This window comes from Python bivittatus, unplaced genomic scaffold (genome assembly GCF_059951505.1).
Source record: "Python bivittatus isolate LINGU-HERP-01145 unplaced genomic scaffold, Pbiv_v1 ctg000850_np1212, whole genome shotgun sequence".
Classification (NCBI taxonomy): domain Eukaryota; kingdom Metazoa; phylum Chordata; class Lepidosauria; order Squamata; family Pythonidae; genus Python; species Python bivittatus.
Window position 1 is genome coordinate 50,780,349 of NW_028277112.1, and position 22,372 is coordinate 50,802,720.

General features: G+C 40.3%; 2 protein-coding genes across 9 annotated transcripts in view; one reads left to right on the forward strand and one right to left on the reverse strand.

The window, feature by feature from the left end:
• Positions 1-1,798, forward strand: part of FOCAD (focadhesin) — a 158,231-nt gene extending 156,433 nt beyond the window's left edge. For 3 of the 4 annotated variants that reach the window (XM_007424948.4, XM_088130302.1, XM_088130303.1), the window contains 2 exons: positions 771-846; positions 1,373-1,797. In XM_007424948.4, coding sequence (XP_007425010.2) covers positions 771-846; positions 1,373-1,446 — 150 coding nt within the window. In that variant the 3' untranslated portion in view covers positions 1,447-1,797. Of the gene's footprint in view, positions 1-770; positions 847-1,372 lie in introns of all 4 variants that reach the window. The other variant, XM_088130304.1, reaches the window with a different exon arrangement.
• A 1,730-nt stretch (positions 1,799-3,528) lies between these two features.
• On the reverse strand, positions 3,529-16,446 carry HACD4 (3-hydroxyacyl-CoA dehydratase 4). Of its 5 annotated transcripts, none has more exons than XM_007424947.4 (7): positions 16,062-16,180; positions 14,584-14,687; positions 10,762-10,889; positions 6,799-6,911; positions 5,928-6,034; positions 4,555-4,686; positions 3,529-3,666 (listed from the first exon to the last, which is right to left on the reverse strand). In XM_007424947.4, exons 2-7 carry the CDS (start codon positions 14,678-14,680, stop codon positions 3,584-3,586), a joined length of 660 nt encoding a protein of 219 aa, XP_007425009.1. In that variant the 5' UTR covers positions 14,681-14,687; positions 16,062-16,180; the 3' UTR covers positions 3,529-3,583. The 5 variants fall into 5 exon arrangements, with proteins under 5 accessions (XP_007425009.1, XP_025020373.1, XP_025020374.1 ...); XM_025164606.2 differs by having other exon boundaries at positions 3,543-3,687; XM_025164605.2 differs by lacking the exon at positions 14,584-14,687 and having other exon boundaries at positions 16,062-16,440.
• Positions 16,447-22,372: the final 5,926 nt, after the last annotated feature.

The following is a 22,372-nucleotide window of genomic DNA, read 5'->3' on the forward strand; positions in this document are numbered from 1 at the left end:
TTAATCCACTTTTCTTCACTTTTAAAAATCTCTTTAAGTTTCTTAAGGTGTTCTCTAAGAATAGTTGAATAATAAAAGTCCATCTCACCCAGTTGACACCCCTCTCTTCCTTCTTCCTTTGGAGCTGTCCCGGCTTTCGCAGCCATTTTTGGCTGGCTCTCCTCCGCCGGCTTCAAGAGCTTCTCCCGGGATCAATCTGGGACTTGCGGCGTCCCTGAGATCCGCGGGACGCGCCCTTTACGATCGCCATCTCTTCGGGACGGCTTAGGTCCGTCGGGACCGTCCAGGGGAGGAGATATCAGCTGCGATCCTGGGAGCCCAGGATCGCCCGCCGTATCGCCGCGACGCCAGCTCCGCCCTCCCTCGTTTTGTTTTTTGCTTTTCAAAGGAACGGTTAAATACTCCCTTTCTTCCCATTGTTTTGCCTTCACTTTTGCTTGTTCTCATCAGGGGTATGTTGAATTGTCATTAAAATGGATTTCATATGAAACAGTTTGGACTTCATATTTGAAGTCCAGATATATATATATTTTTAAGCAATAATGACAATTTCTGAATTAACTTACCAACTTTATAGCAGCTTTCTCTAATGTTTTGCCCTTCTAATGCTACAATTCTACAACTCCCACCTGCATCAATCAACATAATCAGTGACTGTTGAGTTGGCAGTAATTGTATACCAACATGTATGGACAAAGTTGAGGAGGGCTTGATTAAGTTATTTAGATTAAGAAATAATCCTAACATTTGAGCTCTAAATTTATTCACAGTTTATTGACTGGCTGTTTAGCCTAATGGAGAACACTAATGAAACACTGACCCAGTCTTCCAGAGATCTTTTGAAAGGTATTGTAGAAACTGAGTTACTAACAGACTTCCAACTTGGGTAAACAATGACAACAAAAATGTTTTTAAAGGTGATTTATATCAATTTCAAAACAAAACATGTTTACAAAAAAAGTTGTTATTCAGACTTGTTTCACACATCACATTATGGTCTCAGACGCTTGGTTATATTGGCTAGAGATGGGACAATTTGGTCAGCAACAGCTAAAAAAGGCTACTTCAGGGACTTTAAAATGTATTTCATATAAATACTTTTCCTGGAGGATGAGCCTTTCATTGGCTTCTAGTTGTTACCTTTAGGTTTGGAGAACACAAGTGTTTTTCCATTCAGTTCCCGCTTGTGGATTTCCCAGAAGTATTTGATTTGCTGCTCTGAGAAAAAAAAGGCTGGTCTGGATGGACCTTTGATTTGATCCAGGAGAGCTTTTCCTCTGATGTTAATTGACTTCCAAATTCTTTCAGGCATGCAACACTAGGAGATTTGTTTCTATTTCCATTGCTAATATTGTGTTTGTTCTTTTAACAGCTTCTTTGTTGGCCCTGAGATCTCTCCCAGAGTTCAAGAAGAAAGCAGTATGGACAAAAGCTTATGGCTGGTAGGGATCATGAAAAACAGATACCGCATCTGCTGCTGATACATGTCTAGCCAAAAAGCTTTTATGCTGTGGAATGTTAAGGAGCTTCTGTTCCAGACAGGTTGTTATCTTTCCTCCTACTGTTGCATGCAAGATACTTAAAAACTCTGCCTGTATGAATATGTACCATTTGTTCTACTGATGAAAAGAAAAAAGAAAAGAAAAGAGAGAGAGAGAGAGAGAGAGAGATTTGAATCTAATAGTTTCCTGTTTGGAAATGGGAATTGGGTAAGAAAATTTAAACCAGGCAAGAAGATTTCACGAAAGCTTGGACATGGGTTTGACAACTTCAGTGTGGTAAGATTAAAAATATTGCCTTGAAAAACTGACTTTTGAATGTGTTTTATTTGTTAGACAATGTGCTCTGATGCGAAGCAGCCACCCACTGTTTACTGATATTTCTGCTACCACTATCAGGACCAAGCAAACTAGGCTGACGAGAGAGTATTCCTCCAAGGGTTCCTTCAGCATGGAAATGGCCCCATTTGGCTCTGGCTCTCTATGTGGAAGAAATGTTATGTATGGAGGTGCATACAAATCAGCGAGCCTATAAGTATGCAGGGCTACAGCTCAGACCCAGGTGTGTCATTTCAATGAGAACTAGGCCTTTGTACAGCCAATGCAGTGATAGGTTTTCTTGTCCTAAGCATTTAAATTGGCTCCAAAATATCAGGCCATAGATTGAAAAAAAAAGTTCACTTATGTTGAAGAAGACTTGGAAGAGGACCCGGGCCCCGTAATCTATACTTCAGCATCAGATCAAAAGAAAGTTCCCCAGGAAAAAAGCTACAGAAGCACTGATGGAGGTATGTTGGAATTTGATCCAACAACATGCATATAAAAACATCTGGTTTGTGTACCTGGTTAATATCAAGGTTTCTCAACCTATTACCCCCACCCCCCGATGTTTTGAATTTCAATATTTCTATCTCTCTAAAATCTCCACTCGTTTCAGCATATTTTTTTCTTCCTACAAGTGTCTTTGGTTATTTCATTTCTGAAATGAGGTGTAAATATGGAACAAGAGAGGGGAACATTCCCCAAGCAAAAAGTAGATTAAAAAGGAGTCTCAAGGGGAGGGCAATCTCTGAAAATCAATGTCAAGGTTTGGAGGACTTTCAAAAATGTTGCTACTGTAATATAAAATCTAATCATAAAGTACAATTCACACATACTTTAACACAGGGGTGAGTGCCATTTTAAAAATATTTTTTCAACACCTCAGCATAACAGGGATGTGGCTGATTGGGGAAAAGAATGAGGCTACATGAAATAAAAGTTTTAAGACTTTGAAAAGCTTAGTGTGCCTATTTTAAAAAATCTTAAACAGTTTTTAAAAGATATTTAAAATCATTTGGCTGACAACCAGCTTTTTGCCATCAAATCTCAATGGCATGATCCCAAGAAGCGCCAGAATAGCAAAATACAGACTTGGGGGATGTATGAGGTTCATGGGTTATGGAATGCCCACTCCTGCATCTGTACCCAAATGGACATATTTTATGACTTGCAACATATCACCAGATGCTTAATCAAAATTTCAGGTGCACACAAAATGCCCAGAACATATATCCTACTTTTTAAAAAGTTAACTATTGCTATCAAACCATTTTGTTCTACTTTTCTGCCTGGTTTTCATGTCATATTGCTTCAAAGGCACCAACTGACAAAAAAGTAGGTTGCAACAAGGTAATTGTGATTCTTTGTTTTGTTTTGTGGCAGTGCTAGAAGCAGTGAACACATCCTAGACAACTTTAAAAGAATTCTCCAGTGTGGATATACACACACGCATGTACATAATATCCTGGCTTTTAAATGAGGTAATGTTCTCATTAACTGCAATAGAGCAAGTAGCTTTTGCATTTCACTGAAAACAATGGGAAAGCTACTGAAAGTGTGTTTAAGCAATCAAGAAATTATTGTGATTCTGCCTTGTGTGCCTCTGTATACAAAGTCTGTGTGCAGCAATCTAATTGCCAAGAAAGTGTAGTGTGCTTTTTAAGCTTGAAATCTCCAGATGACTAGCTCTTGGTATATTGATAATTGTCACAAAGGCTGTTTCATAGGAGGTAAAATTTGTCATTCCCCACCGAAAATATGAGTTAGCTTCTTTTCTCTTTGATGTTGTAACTTCCTAGATGAGTCTTCCGTTCCATATAAAGGTATTGAACAATGAAGTATGTACCTAAACCCAAACCACAGCATGCTTTAAATACAAGAAAGAAAAAAAGAAACATAAAGTATGCAATGGCATTATTCTTATAAAATAATTCAGTCCCTCTCCCAGATTCTCATACCTTAAACTTGATCAAATGTATTTAATTGAAAATGAATGAATTTATTTATTTAACCCACAGCAGCTTATATTATATTTTTAAACTAATTTAGCACATTTTTGTGACTCAGTAGGCCACAGGGATCTCTGCTTAGTCCCTCAAGATTCCTCGTTTCCTGTTGCTTAATATCTGCAGGAAAAACTAAAATCCGTACTAGGAATGCTAAAATGAAGGAGGAAATAGGCTGAAAATTGCTTTGAAATGCTGTTAGGAGAAGAACCATCAAGGAACATGACAAGGTTTCCCTCATTCCCTTTGACCACTCAGATATGCTTGGGCAATATTCATTTGTGTTCTGCTTCGCTGTACATGTGAAGCGTACAGTAAGCATACATATATCCAAATAGCTGGACAAACAAAATGGCAGAGTGGCCCACTTCTGACAATTAAGCAATACACTGTCATTTAAATCAACAAATAGGTAAGGATATTTCTATTTGGGATCCAGTATCTGTGGGAAACACAATGTGGCTGATGAGGGCTTTGCATTTATACTATATTGTACCCATCTGTTTATAGCTGCTCCATAGTAAGTGTATAATTTGTCTAGGGATCTGATGTAACTGGGCTGAATATCTATAGGTCCTACACTGGTATAAGAGAGAGGAGGGCTGTGTGTACACAGAACTTCCTGTACCAATCGGGCCCCAGTGAGGGATTGGAGTGTAGTTCCCAGTCCTGCCAATCCATTACAGAGTATCTTCTCTGGTGTATTTGCTAAGAAATAAAAAGCTTACCGCCAAATAATATTGCCATGTACATTTTCAGTACATAGGGAAAGTAAATAGTTAGATCAAATGGAAAGAGTATTCGGATGGAGTAAGTGCCTGAGGTTTCAAAGTGAGGCAATGATTCATATATGGCGAATGCTGGGGGGGGGAAGAAAGAAGAAAAATCAGTCAAGTGAAAAATTCTAAACATGCAAAAATGTTTTAGCACCTCAATTCTGCATAATACATTCAATTCATCTGGATGTAGGTTAGGCTCGTGCTTCAGCTAGGACTAGAGATTAGAGTTTTCATTCAAGAGCAGAAATGGGTAACCTCTGGAATATGTTGGATCCCAGTTTTCATCAGCCTTATCCAGCATAGCCAATAGTTACAGATGCTGGGAGTTATGGTTCAGCACACCTGGAGGACCATAAGTCCTCCTTTCTTCTACCCTAAAGAACTGAAGCTGATTTGAAAGATTACTCTTGTGATATGTAGCCTTATCCCATGTTGTTTCAGAGAAGCAGATTTTTGCATTTTTCCAAGAGGCAGCATGACAGGAAAAACGTTACCAACTTTTGAAACAATTGGTGATATATAGTATTTGAAAATGGAAAGTTTCCCAGTGCCATGCAAGGCATGTGACTCCTCACTGGAAATATTTTCTTATGGAGAGTCGTCATATTTATCCTATTGTAAATACTAAATACATTCTACCATCCCATAGATGTCTACTTAGAAGAATGTTCCAATGAAACTTACTCCTAGTTAAATATGTATAGGTAGTCCTCGCTTAACAACCATTCGTTCAGCAACCATTCAAAGTTACAGTGGTGCTGAACAAATGGTAGTTATGACTGGTCCTCAAAGTTATAGCTGTTGCAGCACCCCTGTGGTCATGTGATTGGAATTTGGGTGCTTGGCAGCCCACCTGCATTTACAATCACAGTGTGCGCTTCAACTCCTCCCACCCACCTATCTCCCCCATCTCTGACCTTTTGGCCGCCCTGTACTCCGCTGCCACCACCTACCCCTACCGCCCCCAGCTGACCTTCGCCATCTTCTTCTTCCCACTGTTGAGATGTGCCTGGCTGAGACAGCTGCTGGCCCTTTGGCCAAAAGGGCAGAGATGAGGGGGGAGATAGGCAGGTGAGGGGAGTTGAAATGGAGGCAAGCACAGCAGGGCAGGAGAAGCGTGAGGTCCTCGCGTAACAACAGTATGGTCCTCGACTAATGACTGCTACTGGAACTGCCGTTGCTAAGCAGTGCAGTCACATCATATTTCACCTAATGACCACTTTGCTCAGTGATGGAAATTCCAATCCCAATTAGGGTCATTAAGCAAGGACTACCTGTACAGAATTGCAGTTTCAGAAATGATAGCCTCCTCCTCCACTTACCTTGAGCCAAAACCAAGAGAGGATAGAAAGGAATCCACAGTGAATGGTAGAGCCAAGTTAGTCCTTGAAAGTATATCCCTGTCTCCAATAATATGCAGTATGTGTATCTAGAAGGAAAAATAGAGAGCGGGGTGGGAGGAGTTGTGACATGTGAGTTGTGTCATGATATAAATAATGTATATGATATCATTACGATTTGTACTGGATTTCTATGGGGAGATGAGTCCCACACAGCCTTCACTACCCAGCTTCTCTGCAGTTGTGTTATGCTATGACTGCTATTGTTCCAACTCAGAAAGCTGTGCTACTGGAAATGATCAGTGTTTGTAGTTGAATCCTGCTGAAGGAGATTTGTCCCCAGTTTGGGGAAGGATTATTTGATTAGTCAACTTTTTAACATTTGCTAGGTTTCACAGAAATCAGAATTAGCCAGTACTGTCCTTATGTTTTTTATTGACTCCAATAAATTGCAGGAACCTCAACAAACTAGTTTGCTTACATTTTTGCTCACTGAATCATTCAATGTCTTACTGTTGCCTCACTGCAGAGAATTAACAGAGCCCAAAAGCAACTAATTTCATTCATATGTGTTTACAGTATTCTGATCTTCTGTATATTCTAATATTATCAAAATCTTGGATTCTAATAGTCTGAGTATTGTCTTCTATTTATATTACTGTATAAAAGAGTACAATATGTCATCTATAACTAGAAAGGTTAAATGTATATGGGTAAGAGAATGTATATCCTTATCTTTTGTGCTATGTTGCAAAGGAAGCCTCCCAGATAATAACAGTGAATTCCATGCAGAGAAGGTAGATATGGGAAACTTCTTGGCTATGTGTCCAAAGGAGTGGCATTAAATTCTCACCTGATGACATCAATGCAACTCCAAAGGAAAAATAAGACACATACAATGTATTTCCCTTGAACTTCTTCTTGACTTGCTATTGCAACAAATAAGATGACAATTCTTTCTGTGATCTGGAAAAAATAAAATAGTTTATTTCTTCCTCAGTTCCTTCTCTTTGGACTGAGTCACCCTCTGGGGGAGATGGGCGGCATATAATTGTAATAATAAATAAATAAATGTGATAAAAGTGGCTACGGGTGATACTATTTTCAATTATGTTAAAGATTGCATCATAGAAGACAAGCAGGCTGTATTTGTATGGCATATGTCCTCTGGTTAACTAAGCTATTTACTCACCCTAATTTTCAGGCTTGACATATTGATAAGTGCAGAGGCTGGATTCACACACCACACTAAACTAAACACTGTTTGCCTAATCAGAGTATCATGTAAACACAGCTGCAGAAGTACAGCATAAGATGCACTAAAGTAATAAAATATACTTTTCCCACTAAATTCTGTATTTTAATGTCAAGATAATGCTTCTGCTATCTTACTTGGGAAACGCAATACTGTAGTTTGCAAAGTAGACTCCATTAATAAGTATTATTGATATGATTTGCCTACTCACTAGATTTCCAAACAATGCAGTTGCCATTAAAAAAAATGGGTAGCAGGTTTGTACTACCTTTGAATAAATTATCACAGTTTGAGGGTGACTTATTTTATGCAAGCCAGAATTAAGTTTAGCTACAGATTAGAACTGAAACAAAGCACTAATCTGTAGTTAACCAAAATGCAAATGTATAGGTAGTCCTCATTTAATGACTGCCTGGTTTACCGACCATTTGCAGTTAAGACAATTATGAAAAAGTAACTTTGTGACCAATCCTCGCATTTATGACCTTTGCAGGTTTGTAAAGCGAAGGAAAGCTGAAGTAAGATTGTAAAATCATGATGTTTCACTTAGCAACTACTTCAGTTAACGACCAAGTTGCCAGTCCCAATTTTGGTCACTAAGCAAGGACTACCTGTAATCTCTTCTCACTTGTGCTGGATGAGACAAATGGAATGAGCACACTAATTGGAGGTTCATCCATCTTATTCCTTTCATGACTAGCCAGGAGATTTATCATGACATCCAAACCAACTAATAACTGCAGACTGAAAGTATATTCCCTCAAGTTTTCCACTCTTATCTTTCTTGAAAAGAAAATACCTGTAGTATCTTATTTGATGGAGGAACATATAAAAATATTATTTCCAGTGTAATGAAATATGGCAAAAAAAATCCCAGAGGATCTTTGAGATTTTTTACAGAATATACATACATACATACATACATACATACATACATACATACATCACAGCAAGTCTCCTCAATAGTTCTGCCATTTCAATTCTTCAGGTATTTCAATACACCATATTACTGTAATCGCATGTCAGTTAGATATTCAAAGAGAAATTAACGGAACATTTTATCATTTGACATTTTGCTGACTTGTTCAGCTTTTGCCAGAAGCAAGATTTCCTAGGTTGGATGAGTTCTTTAGATTGAAACAATATACAGATAGTCCTTGCTTACCAGCTGCCTCATCGGCGACTCTTTTAGGTTATGATGGTGCTGAAAAAATAACTTTATAACCAATGCCCGCATTTATGACCTTCACAGCATCCCTCAATCATGTGATCGCCATTACAGTCAGTTTACATTGTCCTGTGCGTGATCTGTTGTTTTTCTTTTGGAGAGGAAGAGTAACCAGGCCCACGGGGGAGAATGCATGGGGCACAGCACGTTCACAGCTCCCAGCCCTGCTGCTGGCACCACCACATGCCTTTTGATGTGTGTTCCCCATTGTGTGCCTGCTTACTCTCTTGTAATCCCTTCCTCTCCAAGGAATATAAATAAAAACAATCCCCTTCTTGCTAATTATCCCGGCGCCGGGGTGAGCATTCCAAAGGGTGGGAGAGTGGCTAGGAGGCAGACAAAAGCCTAGGTGTGAAACTGATTAATCTTGTCAGTTTTGAGTCAGCTATCCCAGCACCATGCTAGGGCGAGGGTATGGGGAAAAGGAAAGCACAGTTGCAGTCACATGATTTCCCTCTTAATGACCTCTTCACTTAATGATGCTACCAGTCCCAATTGTGGTTGCTAAATAAGGACTACTTGTAGATTATTTTTTGAAATTGCACGTTTTCATATTCACACTGTTGGCTTTCATTTTTTTTAAAGTCAGACTGAAATTTGAAATCCAAATGTCCATGTCCTGTCTTCTATGATCAAGTATCAGAAACTGAAAACCCATGCATGCCGCTCTTTTATAAAATATACACATGGATGTCTTCTTTTTCGTTTATACTATTGTTCTTGAATTCCTTTCACCTTCATACATGAACTCCCAATTTCTAACCAAACATTCAGATTTCTCAGGTACTATTTTGTGGTTTAGTCTGTGCAACACCGGATATTAAATCAATTAATAGCACATAATTAATATAATAATAAATGTAAGCAATCAATTCTGAGGGATGTAATCTTCATGCTAAAGAAAAACAGCAAATTCTAGCATTTGTGTGGAATATTGATTATTGTATCTTTCTTATTGGTCCTCTAAATTCAGTTTCTCAAATTCTAATTCTATTGAAGGAATGCAAAACCTATCTTCATTCTAGTTAATTTTCTTTTCTCCCTTTCCTTTCTTTTTAAGTCACCAGTTAACCTATTTTTCTAAAAAAAATTACTACAATTTCTATTTTTTGAAACTGACTCATGCCCTTTTCCTTTTGCATGGGTCTTTTGAGACTCAAAATAGAGAGTTTGCAAACCAACTATTTTCTGAGTGCTATTTTGATTTGATTCAGGGCAGAGGTGGGTAACCTGTGGCCTCTAGGCCATATGCAACCCGTGACTTAATTGTATGCAGCTATGGGCACCTAGCTCAATTAGGACCTCTAGGAAAAGGGAACTGTGCCCTCCAGGCAACCTGTTGCTTGACAGAAAAAGGCCTCAGGAAGACAGCAGTAATTGCACAGTGTTAGATGCATTATTCTTCCTCCATTTTTGCTCAGATAATTGGTATTGGAATGGATACCCTGTTATGTGTTCCTTCCTGGTAGGATTTGATCACTGTAATTAAGCACTGTGTTGTTTAGCCAGGACTTTCGGGATAATTTGAAGGTATACACAATAACCAGTGGCTTATTGCAGCAGTGGCCAAAGTTGCACACATCGTGTCTTATTTTATTATATGATTCAAAACATCTGAATATTACACCAAAAGCCTGAATGATTTGGCTGTAGTGTGTTGGTGTGATTATAATGCTGGAAGCAAGGCTGGCAAAAACAAGGTCTGAAACACCCAAAAGCTGACTGGATGATTCCTTGCTAATCTTAGCTCGTTCAGTAGTTAGGTATGATGGGAACCAGAGTCCAGCAATATCTGCAGGGAGTAGAGGTTCCCTCTCCCTGATCCAAGGACAGGAACTAAGCTACGTGAGAAGATGTGTAACCTGAAATCCATACGCAACTGGCACTTACATGCCTTTGAGGGGCAGTAAGCAATCGCCCTCTTTGGATATGACACTAGAATGCACAATATAGATATCTGGATTCCTAGATAACTCATTTTACAGAGTGATTGACATCAATTCAAAGTATTTTCCCCACATATTAATGGGGGGAAAAAAAGCTAACATCTCCTAATTTCTTCAGTTAAGGCAACATAAACTGCATGTGTGAAAAACATCCGAGGCAACTTCCAGGTATAACCTCGGACCTGCACACAAATACATGTGCTTTCACACAGTGAATAAACAGTCATGTATGAACCTTCTGTGATTGACTTCCCAAGTTGGGGTGGTTCTATTTCACCAGAAATGTTTGCTGTGGGATTTCAATGAACAATAAGAATAACCAAAGCTGATTGAATTCCAAGTGTCAAAGCCCTGGTCTTCTTGAATATGATGGTAATTTGCCCATACCTGTAAGAACCTTGGGAAAAACTGATCCTTCTCAATGCCAAGCCAAATATGTAGGAGTTCTAGTATAGATGCCAACTGGCAGATACGCATCACAAGTCCAATAGAATGGAAAGTATCTGCAACAGAATCTACAGACACAAAAGGAAAAATGGAAAACACGGACTTAGAATTTTAGGACACTCCCTTTCTCAGTCTTCCCTGTTCCCACTGACCATCAAGGGGTCAGGAAGTTAATACTTGCCCATTTTCCAAAGTTGGTACTAAAGGTTTTCAAAGATTTCCTGTCTGTACATAAATAATAAATCCTGTTTTACCTCTGTGCATGTTTTGGCCCAGAGAATACTGTGCAAAGTTTTTTGCAAGATTTTCAGAGGAAAACAGATGAAATGTGGCAATCATATCTGTGTAACATGGGCCCATGGAACGCATGGCAGTTTTAATTTGGTGATAGTGTGGAAAATTAATTCAGGTCCAAATTCATGAATTGAATATCCAGGAAATTTTAACTTGAGTTATCTCCCCCCCCCATAAAAAAAAAAGGTTAAAGGTGTTATTTGGCTTTTGCATACTTCTCTCTTTTTCTTTCTTTGGATAACAGATCATTGTGTTAACCTGCCAACACTTTTATCCAACAATGTAGTTACATTTGTGCTGCTATGGCTTCTAATCTAGTTCAGTTTTATATAGGATGTATTCATGTAGGGTCGATTAAAATTAGGGCATTATTCAATGCAGTTCTTGTGCTGGACTTGATTTGTTGCTATATCCATACTTGATTATAGACTGATAATTTCCCCTGCCTTTTCAGATGCAAAATGTTATACATTCCTCAGAGTAATAAGTTCCACATGTTGTTCCAGAAATAGGCCAGAAGCTTTTCCAGAAAGCTATAGAGTTTTCAGACCCAGGTCTCCCAGCAATTGTTGTTCACTGGGACTCTAATCCATTTGATTAATGTGCATTTAATGTAACATGGCCCTGATTCACTTTAGCTGGGTTGGGTTGATGTCATTTTCACTTTATAGGAAGCAAATACTCTGTTATAATTATTTATAACCTCTCCCTTTTCCCAATGACTTTAATCAGCTTTGATCAGTTGATTAAGCTAAATGGTTTGGGCATATGCAATGTGTTAGGAATTAAAAGGTTTAAACAATCCTTAGATGATTAATTGTTTGAGTTTTACTGGAATAGCTGTACTAATTGCTTCAGATTTGCATAAGCCTGGAGATTTGCATGGAGAAAATTGAGTTTTAAAGAAAAATCTTAGTTTAATCTTGCTGCTGTATTGACTGCAATGAGAGTTGTGCCTAAGGTTGCTGGCAGATGCCAGGCCTCCTTGGAAGTGCCTAGTGTAATGCTGAATAATAATTTTACTAAAACAGCACTATCTACACACAAGGGTAAGATATTAGGGGACTTGCGAGGACTCTGAGACTAAAGAGATAATGAAAAGTACAAAGTTCAAAAAATGTAAGAGAAGAATTTTCTTCCACCCATCCCTGCATAATTAAGACTGACCATGGTCAGTGAACATGTATTGCAGAAATATGGGAGCATTTTTTTTAAACTGATTTCCATTCAGAATGTCCTAGAAAAGTGTCCAGGTTTGGCTAACTGAAATCCCCAAAAGTACACATGCACGCACACACACACACATACAAATTCTATATTTATACTGTAACATGCAAGTTGAATTGTACTGTCTTAACCATGTTGTTAGTTCACGCATGGAGCGAGCCATTTCTCTAGTCCACAGTTTTGTGTGTGTATGTGCGCGTGTTGGTATGCCTAGGGAATGATCAGATAAGAGACAGCATAGCCCACAGCTGGACAGTGGGCAGGGCAAGAGGCTCAGAAGAGACCCTCCCTAATTTCTTGAGCTGTAAAGGAAAAAGGGGGGAAATTGTACTTTCAGACTTGCAAGATTCTGTTAATGTAGCCTTACAATAAAGTAGAATTAGCTCATCTGGTCCGTTTTCTTGTCTGGTCTACCCAGTAAGGTTGACATCAATCTTGCAAGTCTCCTATTCTCTTCCAAGGAGTGGAATTTCGGGAATGGCCTCCAATCCTCAAGGGACTCCACTATCTGCCGAGCATCTGGCAGCACATATTGCAACAGCATGTGGATGCACAGATGACTAAATTGCAGAATGCCATCATATACCTAATGCAACAGCTGCAGGCTACGTTGTCTCTTATCTGACAATTTCCTAGGCAGTGTCTCTGGGACCATTCTCCCAAGGTCTTTCCCACATATCATTTCTGTCTGTCTGTCTGTCTGTCTGTCTGTCTGTCTGTCTGTCTATCTATCTATCTATCTATCTACCTACCTACAGTGGTACCTTGGGTTACGAACTTAATTCGTTCCATGACTCTGGTCGCAGCCCGAATTGGTCACAACCCGAAGCAAATTTCCCCACAAGGTTCAATGTAATTACCGTTAATCCGTTCTGGCGTGGAGGACAGGGAGGCGGCTATTGCTTGGAGGGAGAGTCCCCCTCCCTACGACCACAAGTCAGGGGCGGAAAAATGGCCGCGGACCACGTGTCAGGGGCGGAAAATGGCCGCTGACCACGTGTCGGGCGGAAAATGGCCGCGGACCACGTGTCGGGCGGGGAAATGGCCGCAGACCACGTGTCAGGGGCGGAAAAATGGCCACGGGCCACATGTCGGGCGGAAAATGGCCACGGACCGTGTCACGGGAGGGAAAATGGCCGCATATCCTGTTCGTACCCTGAGGCGTAGTTCGCAAACCGAAGCAAAATTTTGCGGCCGGAGCTGGTTGTAACCCGAAAAGTTCGTTAACAGAAGCGTTCGTAACCCGAGGTTCCACTGTATCTATGTGGAGAGCAAAACCTGGAATGAGTTTTGAGAAATGGCTAAACCCATGGATCTAGCCATTTGTCAAACCTACCTGCCAATTATGCCAGTTTTATTCATAGTTTGGTTTTATTCATAAGGGATCACATCTTTGCTCATCATTTACAGGGTCTAACACTATAGAGTTAGAGCATCCTTGCCCTAGCCTTTGGTACTGGTTCTTTGTTTTTTGGGATCTTCCCATTTCCAGGAATTGGGATGAAATCACCCCTATTTCACATAACCATCTGAATGCATAAGGCCAAAAAGTAGGTTGGTCCCAACTGTGAACTGCATTTGCATTTAGGCTAACATGTATGATTCACCTTTGGTCCTCTGTTCAACACCAGGAAGTCTAAAATGAGGGTCTGAAGCATACATTGCAATAAAAAAATGATTGGGCCCACAGTGCCTGCATCTTCTTCTCCAGGGGAATCTGCAAGGGGGGGTGCCAATAATGTCAAAACAGCAGGCGTGACGGGGCACTTCACCTCACCACTCTTTATATGTGTGCAATGCATACAACAACACACTTTTAAAAGGGGCAGGACTTTGATTGTTTGGTCGTGCCTGTCATTTTGATAGCCATTTTTCTCATGAATTCAAAGAAATCATCATCAGAGGGATAAGTGGATACTGAAAAATAAACCATGGTTTCCTGTTTGTTATTTTGAGAATAACAATAAGAGAACTCATTTGGACTGATATTATAGTTCTACTGTCACTATTTTTGATTTTATAATAGCTTCTCAATGAATAAAAATGTAAATAGAGTGGTTCTCTCAATTTTTTTTCCTGAGGGGGGAATTTACCTCATACATGGTATATGTGTGAAAAGGGTCTTAGACTTCTCAAGCCCCAATTTCTACGCCAGTATCACTGTTAACTCTACTTTAGTTATCATGTAACTTATTTCTCAACAAGCTTTAGCAAAAAGAAAAAGGCATGGCATGGGCCTACCTTCCCCAAATGAAAGGAATCTGATGATCATATTGGTAAATATCCAAGAATGTCCACAGAACTGAATTAAGTAATAGCTGAAGATGTATGTATTCATTGTTTTGCTGAAAAGGCAAAATATTAATTCAAAAACCAAAGCCTGATCTCAGAATTCTAATAGCAAGGAACCATTTCTTATCTGCTAACTACTTCATCAAAGCATTTTCTAGATCAGACTCACATCTTACAAATTGGGCCAAAGCAAAAAATGAAAACCACATATAAAAGCTTGAAGGACCATACCGTTATTTTTTACTTATTTGCTTTAGAGCACTAGGGAAGAAAAGTTGCTTTTCTTCTGATAATGTGCTCTCCGTATTTGTAAAAATAGCTCCATTGTCCCTGCTTTTTAATGTATCTTTGTGTGTGTGTGGTGGTGTGGCAGACCACAGAACAAAGAAGCTCAAAATAGATAATGGGAAGGCCTCTCATTTAACCCATTGTAAGCTAGGCAAACTGAGCCACCCACACTCCACACTTCAGTTTTCATTAGCTGAAGCAAAACAGCCATGGGCACCAGCAAGATATGAAGCAAAATTCAACGGGCTGCTTTTGGATGCAGTCAAAATTAACCGTGGTATCATAAGACTAGCTAGTAACACTTTCCTTCTTTCTCAGTGTCATAATAATATAGGTGCATGAGAAACTTGGTCAAATACTTGGTGTCCACTACTTCCCTCCTTTTAAGACAAGGGATGTTCTTGGCATGCCATGGATTTTAGGAACTGAGCTAACCAGAGGTGTCAGTTGTGACATTCTGACATGGTTTCTAAACCAGAGAAGCTCTTCTATATATTGCTACAGATCTCAACTTATTTGCACATTACATTTGAGGAAGCCACCTTATCGCTTCTTTGCAAACTTCTCCTTTGGCAGCAGCAGAGCACCGGGTGCCAATGCCTTTTGCACGCTTTGGATAAATTGACAGCTGCTTTTCTCTAGCGCAGAAGATGGAGAAATCAATTTGGCTGGAGGAAGATTCAGCCCTGGGCCAAGAGATCTGACTTCTCGAAAAAGAAAAAAATCTGGCCTTCTTGCCAGCTAAAAATCATTGAAACCAGCCCCTCCTCTCAGCTACAGTATCCCCATCCTTGTTTTTTCTGCCCAGCCGATCTCTAAAGCTAACTGGTGAGGGGTTAACGGGATCAGGCCCCATCAGCTCTGCCCAGCACTCCTGGGACGAAGGGCTGCCAATGCGCCAGTCTAAAACGATCGATGGAATCAACCCCACCCGTCCCAAAGCGCAGCACGTCCAGATTCTCCGCAGCCTCAGCGCTTTCTTTCTTGCAAAGGCAAACTACTTCTCCCAAACCAGAAACGGCGTCTAAAAGGGGAGGACGACTGAAACGCCAAGCTCCAGAAGCTCTGTGTGTGCGCGCGGGGTGTGGAGAAACCCCGGGGAGGAGAGCCTGGCCAGCTTTCGCCCAGCCCTTCCTTACCTGACGGCTCCGGCTTCGACTCCCTGCTCCTCCGGCTTAGGGCTTTGCGCGCGCGCGCTCGGCCTGTCGGTGCGCGCGCCTTCCTTTTCCCCACAGTTTCGACACTGAGCTGAGGCGAGCTGGAAGATGTCCCCTCCTTCTTCCCTCCCTTCTGTTCCTCATCGTTACGTCTAACCAGCACAGCAAAAACCGGCGATGGTCTCCAAGTCTGAACTCTTAATCGAGCTGGGAACGGCTTCCTTCTTTCGAAACCGCAGAGGTGGTGGGTGGGGGGCTGATCAGCCAGGAACTCAGAGGCAAGCCAGAAGGGATGGCGACATTCCCCAGGCTGTGTATTCATTCAGAGATGACCCTGAGTGCAGCCTTGCCTTCCCTTGCCCTTCCCTGCCCTTCCCTTGTGGCTTCAGCTGTAAAAGAAATATGTACGTGTGTATATTTTAAAGAAATAACCAGTCACGGCAGCTGCTTCACTCTTTGCATCTTCTCATGGAAGCTCATGCAACTTCCCATGCAAACCAAACAAAGCACCCCACAAATGTTTATGCAGTTCTGTTCACGCAGATCAAGAGTATCTCCAGTTTCATAAACAGAGATGAATCATTAGTCTGGAAGACTGAGCAAATGGTTTGGCCTCACCCCACAGCAGCTTCCATGCTGTCCCAGGGTGGGGAGGAAAACCTGGTGGCACACAGAGACCTGCCTTCATACAACTTCCTTAATGCACAGCCATGCTGGGCTGTCAAGGACTGATGTCCATAGAGATCCAATTCACAGGAATGCATCAACAGCAGTTGAGGGCTTTCCCTTACTCAACCCACCCTTCATTCCCACCCCTTGAAGAGCCTGCCAAGCAGAGCACAGGGCATGCCCAATTAAAACCTGTTGGGATGCTTTTTTTTATTTATTTATTTATTTATTTATTTATTTATTTATTTATTAATAAGAGCTATTGGATGGGGAGGAGGTCCCAGGTCAGACCTGGCCAATGTTTCTCAACCTTGTCGACTTTAAGGTGTGGGGACTTCAACTCCCCCATGCTGGCTGGGGAATTCTGGGAGTTGAAGTCCACATACCTTAAAATCAACAAGGTTGAGAAACACTGGACTTGGCAAACCAAACAGAATAATGTGGGGCCAGGGCCAGGGCCAGGGCCAGGGCCATGTCATCGGCAGCCTCCCCACCATGTCTCAATATCTACATGGAACGTGTTATGCCGTGGCAAGACAGAAAATACTTGGCTTAGCTTAGCGTTCCCTGTACTTTCCAAACACAAGATGCTTTTCCATGGTTAACTAAGGCATGATTTATTTATTTACTTAGTTGACTCAATCAACTCAGCAGAGGTGTCCACCGAATCCAAAGGCTTCCTCAAAATGATGAAATGAGCATTGCAAACATTGCACCACGAGCCCTGCCCATATGTATATGTGTGTGACATAATGCACTACAAAAGTGGTACAGCTTACATCATAACAATACAACCCTTGTTTTGTCATTTGTTCCCACACATGCAGATGTCTCCATAACCCAGCATTCTGGATTCATGCTATATTCAGAGGCAAAAACTAGCAACACAACTCAGTTTTCATAACAAGCTATGTTAAAATACAGTTGGTAGGTTGTGGTTCAGTGTGTTGTTCGAACATAGTCATGGTCACCTCCAATGTCTACTCCTAAATCCATTTCTAATTTGCATACTAGAGATGTCCAGGACCTTCCCAAGTGCTCCACTTATAGCTCAAGAACAGAATCAATCACATGAATTAGAGAAGGATGTGGGACACTACTGTGGCCTTTGTAGGCTACAATATATGAATATTGTCCAGCTTCACAAAATGAAAAGGACAATTGGGAAGTGTGCTCAGACTCCACCATTAATTCCCCTTTCTTCAGGGAGAGAATCTCAGATATTCACCTATTTAGTATTCACTTAAAAGTATTTAATAATTTTCTTGTGATTAATAGCCTTTTCCCCCTCTTTTTCTCTTACTTCTTTTTGCTCTTTGTCTGATGTCCCAGTTTTCCATCCAGCCAGGATAATCAAAACAGCTAGCACACACCAAAAAATAGGTTAATAGGTGAGATCTTCTTTGAGTCACTCTTGCTATAGTATGACTTCATGGATAATTTTTGGCTTTTGATCCTTTTTGGCCTGCCAGTGAGTTTTGCACACCAATCAATTACGTTTGCTTCTTGGGGCTGTCTCACACTTCCTCCCCCCCTCCATGGGTTAGAGTTATTATTGATGGTTGACAGTTACTGCTGCAGATTTATGTGCCACAGTACAACAAGGATATCACACCAACTGACTGCATCCACAGTGGGCAAAAAATTTTCAGTCATGAGTTTTTAAAATTAGTTGTGGACAAAAAAGAAACAAGAGCCCAATTGTTTAAGTTCCCGGTCTGGCCTACAGCCCTGATATTTCTGGATATTAGAATTTTGGATATTTCCATCCAAATTCTATCCAGGTCCACTCAGCTTCATTTTTTTGAAATCAGGCAAGGTTGACAAAGTGCTGCTACCAAGCTGGGCTCCAAAAGTAGGTTTATAGCACTTTAATTAAAATACATTAAAATACATCTTGGAGCTATCAGAAACTGCTAACCATATGAGAGGAAGTAATAAATTAGAAACACTAGACTCAAATGCAGTGCTGAATTTCTGCAGAAGAGGTGTATGGTGGGATGGAGAAGAACTAACATTATCTAATAAGTCTGAAGAAACCCATTTCCTCTGCAAACTGCTGGTATCCACTTTCCTTGAAGCTAATCAGTTGGCTCCTCTTGGGGATTGTTTAAAGAACTGGCAAGATAGGCTGTTTAGATACATCTGGGAAAACCTTGCAAATGCTTAATAAATAATACAGGTAGTCCTCATTTAGTGACCGCTTTGTTTAGTGACTGTTCATAGCTACGACAGTGATGAAAAAGTAACTTTACGACTAATCCTTGTATTTATAACCATTACAGCTCTATAAAGCAAAGGAAAGCTGAAGTAGTATCATAAGCACAGTTGTGGTTTCACTTAGCAACTGCTTCACTTACCAAGTTGCTGGTCCCAATTGTGGTCATTAAATGAGGCAATACAAAGTCTTTTCACCAATATGTCTTCAAAAGGAGGCCACATATCACCATATGGAGTGAAACCTCAGTTTGCAAAAGGTTTTTTTTCCCCTAAAAAAAGGCCTTCAGGAAAAGAAATGCCTAATAGCCTAACGGGTCAATCTTCTTTAAAAAAATAAAACCCAACCCAATGAGAAACATGAGAACTAAGCTTTCTGAAGTTGAGCTGGAGGAAAATACTGAAAATGGGGAAGGGAATGGATTAAAATCCTGGAAAAGGAGTGTAGCTGATTGGTTGGGTGGAACTCTGATTAGGCACATTACACACCACATTTTTTGGAAGATCCTACTTACCTTTTCAACTAATAAACTCTGTACAATCACTATGTTACAAGTCTGATTAATTTCACAGCATCAGTAAAAATTTCATAAAAGCAGCCTTGGTCTCATTTTGCCCTCTAGTGGCCAGTGAGGCATAACATTTTTTAAAGGTATACTGTAGCACCTATTTACAAGACTTCAATACAACTTCCCATAAAAAAACCACTTCCCGCCATAAAATACCAGGACCATAGCCTAGACTGGAAAGTTGAAAAAACACTTTAGAAGAAGCTAATGGCAAACCACCTTTGTACTATTGTCCTGTTTGGCCTCTGCAGGTGGAAGATTCCAGCTGCTGTAGAATCTATGGAGGTAAAAACGCCAGGAGTCAGAGGAATGGAAACACAGCAAGCGCGACCGGAGCTGGAAACAAGTCCCGTCCTCTGGCCCACTCCTCCGACCAGCACCAGGCCCACAAGCACAACAGGGGCAACCTGGTCCAGAAGCGGCCAACACAACATCGTGCTGGCACAGTCCGTCCTCCAGCCCTTTCTCTGGTCTCCAGGCTCCCAAGCGCCAGCGTCACTGCCAGCCCATAGGCGTCCCGTCTTCCGGGCCATCCTTTCAATAGCCAAACCTCCCAGCAGAGCCGGCTCCCAGCCCAAACCTTCCAGCACAGCTGATAATTGGCCCATGGGTGATTGAACTTTAATAAGTTTCAATAAAACAATAGTGGAAACCCTGTTAAAACATGTTATGGTTGATAAAATCATAAAACTGATAAAGACAACAAAAATAAAGCAAATACTATACAATAAATGACCATCACAGAACAATGTCAGATAATAACAACAAGGAATTGTTTCAGTGGTGATAGGATTATCTATCGATCCATTTATTTATTTATTAAACCAATTTATATAGCTGCCCATCTCACCACAGATGACTCTGGGTGGCGTACAACAAAGCTAAAAACAGTCAATAAATACATTAAAAATATAAAAATCAAAACAGAACAAAGAATAAAAGGCTGTTAAAAATAAGGGAGCCACCTCCAGAAGCTCAACAATGACCAGGCCACTATAATGTTCAGCAGTCAAAGAAATCCTTAATAATGTCATTTTTCCCAGGTCCAAGGCTTTGCTAAGATTGCAGGGGGAGCTTCATTGGATTTTAAGTCTGGAGAAACATTTTTAAAAATTCAATTTAAAGCAAGGAGGGGAAATTAGTATGTTAACTCTAGGCAGGGAAAACTGAGGAACATATTTTGTCATCATCTGGGAAATTTGTATTTATTTATTTATATTTCAAATTTAGACACCGTCCGACTCACAAGGAAGTGACTCTGGGCAGTTTACAATAAAAACAACAAATAAATATTAGTTAAAGTAGAATAAAAATAGTATAAAAATACAATAAAACCAAATACATACAATAATAATAATAATAAATAAAAATAAAAATTATAATATATTCCAAGAATATCCAAGATATTCCAATGATTCTTTGCAGCTTTGGTTGGGGCCGCCTCTATGCCTGAAAATCCAAGTATTATGGAATTTGCTCAGTTCTGACAAAATTCAAATCAGGATTCCATTTCATGCATACACTTCCACTTATGTCTACAGAAAAATTTAACAGCAAAGCAATGTTTGGAGTGATAGTATTAGTGCAAGTACAAATAACATTTGAGGAATAAATACATTTTTACCAAAATAGAAATACTCTTTTTAAAAACAGAGTGTTATGATTTAAAAATAAATAGTACTTGTCAATTATACAAATAAGTAAATAAATAAATAATTTTAAAATACTACATTTAAATTTCAAGCAGGTGTTTCTCCAGAATAATGACAATCATGTCTTAGGCTGATTTGGCATGCAGAACTGGTGAAGGTTCTCCTTGCTTGCTTGTATTCAGTTGATTGAGAAGTCAAGACTGAAAGTTTGATCTCAACCTCATATTTTAAGAAAGTCTCAGTGCTTGCTAAACGATTGTCCCCGAGGCCTTGTAATGTCCTTCTCTGTTATATACCTGCTTCAGGTTCAGGCTGCTTGAGTCAAATTTCCATCCAAAAGCAGTAGGTTTGTTTCTCAGCCTATGATGGAATCACTCTTGCTAGGCCTTATATTTTCCCCCAGGCCTCCATTCTGTCATTGTCTGAGTCTCACTGAGCTGTAGCATGCAGTAAACTCCAAATCTCTGTTCCAATATGCCATTATGTTTACCAAGGAAAGTCATTGATCAGTGAAGAACTGTACATTTTCAAATTTATCGCTTTTTAAAGTCAGTTTCTGCTTGAAGAAGCAAGAGGCAGTATTAAACATTTTAGCAAAGTTACAGTGTCCTTCATAGTCCTAGAAACTTTCTTGAACCTGTAATGCAGAAGAAAAACAAAAATATTAGACTCTCACATAGTGGCCCTAAATGAATATAGCTACCTAGGAGAGGTGGGGGTGGGTGTGGGGTAAGAATCTTAAGTCATGTCAGTTCCCAAACTATGGGGAGTTCTACCCCATTTAAACTGCAAAAAATACCTATTCGGATTTTAATCCACTTGTGGGCAAGCAGTCTGTATTTCTCAGTGAAATTGCATAGTATTGCAGGGTAATTGTCCAGCTTTTCCTCTAAGCATTACAGGTAGGCCTCGCTTACCAGTTGCCTTGTTCAGCGACTGTTCAAAGTTATGACGATGCTGAAAAAATAACTTTATGACCAATGCCTGCATTTACGACCTTCACAGTATCCCTCAGTCACATGATCACCATTACAGTCAATACCTGTTGTCCTGTGCCTGACCTGTTGTCTTTCTCCCCCCAACTCCACTGCAGAGCGGAGAGATTGGAGAGGAAGAGATTACAAGAGTATAAGCAGGCACACAATGGGGAGTACACATCGAAAGCAATGCAGTGGCTCTGACAGCT